Source organism: Centruroides sculpturatus, unplaced genomic scaffold (genome assembly GCF_000671375.1).
Source record: "Centruroides sculpturatus isolate CEXI.00-Female unplaced genomic scaffold, Cexi_2.0 scaffold660, whole genome shotgun sequence".
NCBI classification, from domain to species: domain Eukaryota; kingdom Metazoa; phylum Arthropoda; class Arachnida; order Scorpiones; family Buthidae; genus Centruroides; species Centruroides sculpturatus.
The window spans coordinates 408,001-417,771 of NW_019385748.1; the positions used below are offsets into that span (position 1 = coordinate 408,001).

General features: G+C 30.4%; 1 protein-coding gene across 1 annotated transcript in view; it reads right to left on the minus strand.

Moving 5' to 3' along the window:
* Nucleotides 1-6,646: 6,646 nt before the first annotated feature.
* Nucleotides 6,647-9,771, minus strand: part of LOC111641758 (WD repeat-containing protein 3-like) — a 47,093-nt gene continuing 43,968 nt past the window's right edge. The window contains exons 15-16 of the mRNA XM_023387971.1: nt 6,929-7,022; nt 6,647-6,846 (exon numbers count right to left, since the gene is read on the minus strand). Coding sequence (XP_023243739.1) covers nt 6,682-6,846; nt 6,929-7,022 — 259 coding nt within the window. The 3' untranslated portion in view covers nt 6,647-6,681. The remainder of the gene's footprint in view (nt 6,847-6,928; nt 7,023-9,771) is intronic.

Below are 9,771 nucleotides of genomic sequence, written 5' to 3' on the forward strand. Positions count from 1 at the left end.
TCAGCAGATATCTACTACATATGTTTTTGCACCAAATAAATGTTTCTTTGAATAAAGGAAAAATATTATTTCAAGAAATAAATAAATTATAGGCCTATTTTGAATTTCAGATAGTTAAGTAATTGTACTTTCCCAGAAAATATTCTGATCTGAAAAATTTGACATCTCGTTTTTTTCGTATTTCTTGACTTATTGACACTCCATAAACCCAAAATGTAAAAAAAAAACCTTATAAACTTGTGTTTGCTTCTATTTTGCATTATATCTCAGGACCGGATGATCCAAAAAGTTTCAAACTTCGTCAGTTATTTCTACATTGGTGCTATTAAATTTTGGTAAAGGTCAACGGGATATAGAGAGCGGGTCTTATCTCGAGTGGGATTAAATTTAATGAAAAGTTTACTCGTTATTAGCATTTACAGTTTCTTTTAGAAACTTATTCCTACCCTCAAAATAAAGCTTTTGCCTTTTAATAATAGAGAGGTTGTGGCCGACGTTTTCAATGCAAAAACGTGTACGTCGGATGTTCAGTGCTGCTTTCCTAAAGGCCTAGAAGTTTGGCAATGATGTTTGGGACGTCGAGCATGATTCCACTGATTATCCAAACACCATTGTCAAACTTCTAGGCTTATAGGAAAGCGGCGCTGAACGTCCGACATACACGTTTTCGCGTTGAAAACGTTGACCACAACCTCTCTAACAATTAATAATGTAAAAATTTTTAAAAAACCTTGTACAATTGTGTTTGGTGCCATCTGTTAAGAAAATTATTGTACTTTCTTCCAAGATTAGGAGGATTAGAAAGATGCTCCTAACCTCGAAAATTTGAGTTCTGAGAAAGAGAAAGAACATTTGTCAGCTTTTATATTGTTTAACTTGTTTAAAAATGTATTTTTCTTAAATTTAAAGAATAAATTTGTTGAATGATTGATAATCTATAGAATTACACACTGAGAAATATTTAAATTAAATAGCAATTTTATTAACTGCAACAGCGCGCTCTATTTTCTTCTGTCTTCTCCTCCTCTTTTTGTATTTTCGAGAAGCATCAATGAAAAGTGAAATCTCTTCTGATTCAATAATATCTCGTGCCATGAAATTCAGAGCATGTAAATTATAACCATAAATATCCTAAAAATATAAAAGAAATTTTATTACTACTTTACAGATTTTATTTTATGATGATAATACTCATTGTGAATACTTCACTAACTTTTAGAGACTTTGTCTGTTGTTCTGTTACTTTCTGAAGGTTCTCAATTACAGAATATAAATTCTCATTTTTTATTATTTGCTTGCAATGAACACNGAGCCGGTATCACACTTTGATCTGGTTACTACCATTATGATTATCTCCACATAATGTGGGTGTGTGGTCACTCTTAGCTTCATTTCTCCCCATAGACCTTACTGGCATGGGTGTCCCTACCAGGAGCTTGTGCTCCAGCCTGCATTGCCCTATGGATCAGTAAAATTACTGGGCTCTCCCACCACGACCAGGTGGTGACCACGGGAGAGTTATTATTATTATTATTATTATTATTATTAGAGGTGAAATTTGGTACACAGTTAGGGTACATCATGGAAACGCACGCTAAGAAGCGATTTTTTGAAATTTCCCAGCAGAGGGGAGAGTATTAAGGCTTAACTGGAAGAACAGCTTCTACTGTACTATTTTAGATGCAATTTTTTTGTTTTCAACTATGTTTAGTTTTCATTGAGTACTTAGGTGTATTAAATTGATAACATTTCAGACATTGTTATAAATATTTTTATATTTTTTGATTTTTTAACCAAATGTTCAAACTGTTTTAAATTTGAATTTGTTATTGCACATTGGTTCGATTATAGAACGATTGTAAATGTTCCAGAAAATTGATCATATTGATTCTCAATAGTTCATTTGATTCTCAGCAATTCTCATCATTCTCAGCAGTAGATGTTATATAATAATTACTATGGTTGTTGAAATACTGAATATAAATGGGGTTTGCTTGCAAAACCTCTGCGGGCGAAGTCGTGGGTAACAGCTAGTGACCATATAGATAACCATTTTGGATCATTTTGGTTTTTTATTTATTTTAATATATTTTTATACATAAAATCAGTTTTAACAAACAGAATATAGTCAAGAGACAAGAAATAATTATGAGACTTGATAAAAAAATTCTTTTATATCAATTTATAAGGAAAATATTTATTGATAAATCTATGTAGACAAATTACTAATAGTTACTTTTTTACATTTCAAAAATTTCATTGATAGAAAAATGCTGTTATATAATTAATTACATAAGTAAACACCCACTAACTCAGACTAATAGGGAATGAATGGTGTCCTCCACTTAGCAGAGTATTTTCTCCAATGATGTGGAAAATAACATGGCTATACAGTACAGTAATTTATTATGATCGGCTTTACACAGAAGTTTTAATGAGCTTTAGTAGAATATACTGTTAAATTTATTACAGAAAATGAGCCCTCGTGGTTACATATAACACAGTAGGCAAGCTGTTAACATCCAGCATTGCCAATTTAGCTACTATACTTTGTAGATAGATCTAGCTAAAGTTGATTTTGCATTCAGCTATAAAGAATTATAATTTTTCTATTGTCAAGAAATTTAAAATTACTGTACAATTTTTCAAAACAAATTTGAGTTATGTGAACTTGCTGGAAGGGTCCAAGTTAACAGGAATTTACTATATAACACATTTTTAAGATTATATAGTTTATTAAGCATGCCATATTTTTTAATAAACTATATTTTATTAATCTCTTAATTATTCTTAATTTCTACTTATTAGTCTAATTACTGACAAGTGATAATTACATAATAAATAATTTATACAGAATCACTTAATTAATATAATAAATTATTTATTTAGTACATTGTTTATTTCAATAATTTATTGTATCCATTTAGTCTTACAAAACTAAGACCAAATCATAAAAGATTTACCATTAATAGTATAAAAAATTTCATAGTATTTACTATTTTGCTTTATACTTAGTAATCAATACATTTAAACAAAAATGCACAAAAAAAAAGAATTGAATTCACTTTAATAGTTTGTATGAAATAAGTTGTAACAACTCAGACTTTTATCAATAATGTGGTTAAATTTTAAAAAATGATTATGTACATACATATTTTATTATTCAAAATAAAACAGTTGATAATTTTTTCACTCTCTCCACCTTGTAGGCACCAAGAGGACTTTTTAATCCTATCCATCATGGCTTTGATCAGATCCTCAACAGGAATGGCTGAGTATTGAGGAATGGGCCAAACATATTCAGGACAGTTTAACCCCTGAAATATTGCTTCCAGAGGTATTTAAATTTAGATATAATCATTAATGGTTACATCCAAATTTAATGGTGCAGACTTCAGGAAGTTGATGCATACTTCAAGAAATCTATATATATATATTATATATACATACCNTCATAGTCATAGCAACAATAGAAATGATTGTCTACAAAGGCTTAACTAGAGCCGTAATTAATAGTAGACTACTTGTTATTGAAAAAATACTTTGAATATTGTAGCTGATTAAAATTTATAAAATTGTGCCAATTTGAAAATAAACTTTTTTATGTATATGTAGACAAGCAAAAATCTTTGCAAAGAATGTATTTCTAATACCGTATTTTGACGAGTATAAGTCACACTTTTTTTACTACTTTTTGGGGCTCAAAATCATGGTGCATCTTATACTCGACAGGTAACCATTTTTACAGTGAAATTACCTACAGTAGTTGTCCACTCTAGGGACTAACCTGTGCAGTGGTCCACTCTAGGGACTAACCTGTGCAGTGGTCCGTTAAGCAGATTGTCCCTCAACCGAATGGCTATAGTATCTAGATTATCAGAGTAGCGACACACAAGTCATCGCCATGTTCTGTCGACTGTCATTACGTGACCTATGAGTTTATTAAGATATTAAGAAATGACGATTATTTCAGTTTAATAAAGGTATCGATTCATCCATCCGTCATATTCTTGAATAAAAAAAAAACAAATAAAATGCATCTTTAGACAATCCTATTAAAACAGTTTTTTTCTAAATTTTTTGTCTCAAAATAGGGGTGCGTCTTAAACTTGACAGCGACTTATACTCGTCAAAATACAATAATTTGATTTATCACTTCGAGTGCCCACTCTAACACATTTTTAAAATTCTTTAAATTGCATACAGTAGAGGAATAAAGAATTTTTAAAATGTGTTAGATTGGTCACTCGGTGTGATAAACCTTTACCTAAGGTAACTTTTGTAGTTATATAAATTAAATATTATAATATAACAAACATGAAAACAAAAATCATATAAAGAATTTGGTTATTTCAGCCTACCATTGTCACATTTATCGCGATACTCGGATGGTACAAAATGGCACAAATTCAATGGTCAAGTAGACAGGAATTGAAAATATATCTTAAATTTTCAGATATAATATTTTCTACTATTTACAGCTAAATATAAAACGGTAATCTGCCAACCAATCAAATTTCAGAAAAAAACGGACCATACTTAAACTCAGCACCCTCGAAAACCACTTAAATCATGTTTTGTGCTGCCTGGCAACCTTATATTGTAATTTTCCTATTCAAATGCCACCATACCACTAGTCCGATAGAATGAAGGAACTGTTGCAGTAGGGAGTTGAAGTAAATTTGACCAAAATTTTGACCAATTTGTCAGCGACTAGTCATTAATAATCGGCCTACTATTAATATTTGAAAAGTAATCCATGTTGAATGGATTGTGATGGTCCCGCAGGTGATTGATGTTGCTAACTTTAACGTTTGAAAGACTTCGTATGACTTATCTAATCAATAACTGACAGAGAAATTAAAGCAAGAAACAAATTAGCTGAAAGTCCAATTAATTAATTAAAAACAAACCGAAGGAATTACAAGACCCCGTCAAGAAACAAAGAATTAACTAGTTCCTCGTTTACTAAATCCTATGACAGAATAGATACCACGATTATATCGGAATTGCCATCTACCAAAAACAGTTGGATTATATATTGGTTATTAATTTAGTATACTTTTTATCGTAGTTTGTGGCACATTGATCCAACTAAGCAGAGTAGTCTGGTCGAAAATCTTTGTTTGCCAGATTCAATAAGAAATATTGTATAAACACTTGGGTGGAGAAACCAATGAGAAAAATTTATCAAAATCCAAGTGAAAAAGTTTACTGTCTTCGGAGTCTTCAAAAGAGAATATCTTGAGAAGTTTCTCTTCATTCGTTTCACAAAATGTTAAGTACTCTTCATTCCATAATTACGGTTCAACAAACGTCTGAAGTTTAGATGGTGATGAAATTCAACTTTGGATCTCTTTTCTTGTCTATTTATAACAGTATAAGCCGGAGCAAACTTAGAAATCAATGGTGATCGTGGAGATTCATTAAAAATTAGAGGACTTGTGATAAATGATTGATTAAACTTCAAAGTTGTTTGTTTGTGAGAACATTCTTCTTGTGACACTGATATTGTAGAAAACAAAACTGGTTGTAGTTGCTTGTTTTCACTTATTCCTTTTCTACCATGGCGCGTTGGCACCTTATTATAACCGTCAATAGATTATATTTCATTTATTTACAATTTTTCCTCCTTTTCTTGGATAAAATTTTGTATTGTTCCCTAAAAAGACTTTTTCTTTATCTTACAAATAGATATCCGAAGTAATCTCATCCTCAGCAGATATCTACTACATATGTTTTTGCACCAAATAAATGTTTCTTTGAATAAAGGAAAAATATTATTTCAAGAAATAAATAAATTATAGGCCTATTTTGAATTTCAGATAGTTAAGTAATTGTACTTTCCCAGAAAATATTCTGATCTGAAAAATTTGACATCTCGTTTTTTTCGTATTTCTTGACTTATTGACACTCCATAAACCCAAAATGTAAAAAAAAAACCTTATAAACTTGTGTTTGCTTCTATTTTGCATTATATCTCAGGACCGGATGATCCAAAAAGTTTCAAACTTCGTCAGTTATTTCTACATTGGTGCTATTAAATTTTGGTAAAGGTCAACGGGATATAGAGAGCGGGTCTTATCTCGAGTGGGATTAAATTTAATGAAAAGTTTACTCGTTATTAGCATTTACAGTTTCTTTTAGAAACTTATTCCTACCCTCAAAATAAAGCTTTTGCCTTTTAATAATAGAGAGGTTGTGGCCGACGTTTTCAATGCAAAAACGTGTACGTCGGATGTTCAGTGCTGCTTTCCTAAAGGCCTAGAAGTTTGGCAATGATGTTTGGGACGTCGAGCATGATTCCACTGATTATCCAAACACCATTGTCAAACTTCTAGGCTTATAGGAAAGCGGCGCTGAACGTCCGACATACACGTTTTCGCGTTGAAAACGTTGACCACAACCTCTCTAACAATTAATAATGTAAAAATTTTTAAAAAACCTTGTACAATTGTGTTTGGTGCCATCTGTTAAGAAAATTATTGTACTTTCTTCCAAGATTAGGAGGATTAGAAAGATGCTCCTAACCTCGAAAATTCGAGTTCTGAGAAAGAGAAAGAACATTTGTCAGCTTTTATATTGTTTAACTTGTTTAAAAATGTATTTTTCTTAAATTTAAAGAATAAATTTGTTGAATGATTGATAATCTATAGAATTACACACTGAGAAATATTTAAATTAAATAGCAATTTTATTAACTGCAACAGCGCGCTCTATTTTCTTCTGTCTTCTCCTCCTCTTTTTGTATTTTCGAGAAGCATCAATGAAAAGTGAAATCTCTTCTGATTCAATAATATCTCGTGCCATGAAATTCAGAGCATGTAAATTATAACCATAAATATCCTAAAAATATAAAAGAAATTTTATTACTACTTTACAGATTTTATTTTATGATGATAATACTCATTGTGAATACTTCACTAACTTTTAGAGACTTTGTCTGTTGTTCTGTTACTTTCTGAAGGTTCTCAATTACAGAATATAAATTCTCATTTTTTATTATTTGCTTGCAATGAACACTAAAAAAAATGAAAGAAAAATAAATCAAATATATGAATATTTAAAGAAATATTTGTTAAACATTAAATAGTTTTTTAAAAATGTTTACATATAATAAATTTTTAACAGCTTAACATATGAAATTTAATTAGATTGGATTGATGGAATAAGGAAAGGCAATGCAAAGGTAATCTGACAAAGGAGTGTTATCTAGGAGAACTTTCTAAGGGAAACTGGGCTCCTATTTAAGCGTTAAATTAAACATGTGAATAAATTCCAGAACCATGTAACTTTTCCAAGTTTTCCAGAACCTGGATGGTTCTGGAAGACTCCATGTAACTTTGACTTTTTTCAATCATGCCATTTTGACACTCCATGAGCCAAAAATGTATACTTATATACTTGTATATAAAAACCTTACAAAATTTTGTGTATATTTGTGTTTGTGCTTGTGTGTTGGTATCTATTTTTCATTATATCTCAGGATTGAGTGAACCAAAAATTTTGAAATTTGACAGGATTAGGTTATTTCTACATATACATTAAATTTTAGAGATTTTAAGACAAGGAGGTAGAGAGAATAGAGAAGGGTCATGTGTCATATCTTAAGGGATGGAATGCAAACCTGTGACCAATTATCAGGTATTCAGTGGTTGTGTAATTGTGACTGATTAAAAATTATCTTAAAAAACAAAATTTGTCATCTGAACAGAATACAACTATACAAATGATCTGTATAGTTGATTTTATTAGAAAAATATATTTCACATTTAATAATTAGCAAAAGTAAATTTCAATTTCCTTTTAAAACAGAAAATTTGTTTGTAATTTTAATTATAAAGATTATGAAAAATTAACAAGATGTCTGTGTCAAAAGTCATACCATATTTACTCGCATATAGGACGAGGTGTGACTTTAAACATCAAGTAAAGAAAATTACATTTATTAATACAATTCTAATTTTATTTCATTTAATCACAAATAAAATAGCAAATACACATAAATGCACACAGTGTCCTGCAAAAATTACTGTTATTTTAAACGTTAAAGAAAAATCTTGTAAAATCGACAACATAATTTGTTCACATAAAGCTGGACAATTGGGAACCTTTTTGCCAATTCTTAACAGTCAAATTCACTCTTCGTTGATTAAATTTATGAGTTTCTCTGAATTCTGATTTCCAAATAATAATAATCCAAATAATGTTTTTATGTGGAAATGAATTAAAACTTATATCAAGCTTCCGTGTAATTTTGGAATTCAATTCAAAAGTTTTGCTTTTCCTATTGTTATTCATCTTTACTCCTGACAATACACAAAAACAATTCAAACGACCCAGATAAAATACTTTTGTTTTTAAACACCAGAAGGTGAGAATCCGGTAAAAAATGCAAATACACAGTTCACAAAAATTATTGCAAAAACAAAAAGAATCCTTCGCTTGTGCGTATAGGACAACCTAGGTTTTTGAAACAGTGAAAAATGAATAGAAACCTCATTTTATATGTGAGTAAATATGGTATTTTACTTCAATGAAAAAAGAGAATATATTCAAGTCACCAGTTTTAGTCATTTTTAGCACATTTTGTCCCATTAACACTAAATGCTAATTTCAGATACATTGTAAATTATTACTTTATGCCATTGTAAATTTTTTTTAGTTAATTTATATTTTTTAAGTCAGATAACCATAATCATAACAACATAATAGCCATTTTGAGATAAATAAAAAGCAAAAATCCTCAAATTGTACAGTACATTTTGATCACTTATGACCAGTAATCTAAATATATAAAATTACTTGTCCCGACTGACTGAGTCACTGATTCATCATCGCCCAGAGCAAACTGCTTAACCTAGAGGTGAAATTAGGGCTAAAATACTACAATAAATTCTCAGAGAACTACCGAAAAAATGTTTGTCAAAAATATATGGAAACTAAAATAAGACCAGAAATTCATCGAGAAGAGATAATTAAGACGGAAGAACTTCAGGATTGTATTAAGAAACTTAAAGATAAATCAACACCAGGAGCAGATACAATACCTAATTCACTCATTAAATTGCTGCCACTAGAAATCATTCAATATTTAACCAGACAATTCAATCAATTCTACAGTTATAGTATAATACCGGACAAATGGAACGAAGTCATTTTTACCATGATATATAAACAAGGGAACAAACAGGAACCAGCCAATTACAGACCAATAGCTCTTCTGTCTTGTCTACGGAAAGTATTCACTGCAGTATTAGCTAGTAAATTTAATCATTGGACAGCTGTTAATAATTATAGAAATGATACGCAATTTGCATTTGTGGAAGGAGGTGGTACTCAGACAGCTCTCTTTGTGTTGTTAACAATAATTCAAATACAGTTGCTTAAGAAAAGACATAAAGTGTTTGCCCTTTTTTTGGACCTTGAAAAAGCATACGATATGATTAGCATTACAGACCTACAAAGTAAGATGAAGAGATGTGGAGCAAATGAACCTTTGATAAAAATGATAGGATTGCTGTTTGGAAAATATAAGACAATCATTAAACAAGATGCAAAGATCTGGACACCGTTTATTACCAACAGAGGACTACTACAAGGAGATCCGTTGTCCCCATATCTTTTCAATTTTTATCTATATGACCTAAATACTTGTTTTCAAAGAGACGAAGATGGTATTCAAATCGAAAATCAGACAATACATACCATATCATATGCCGATGACATTGTGCTGGTAGCTCCTACGGCAGCTGCGCTCCGTAGAAAGAT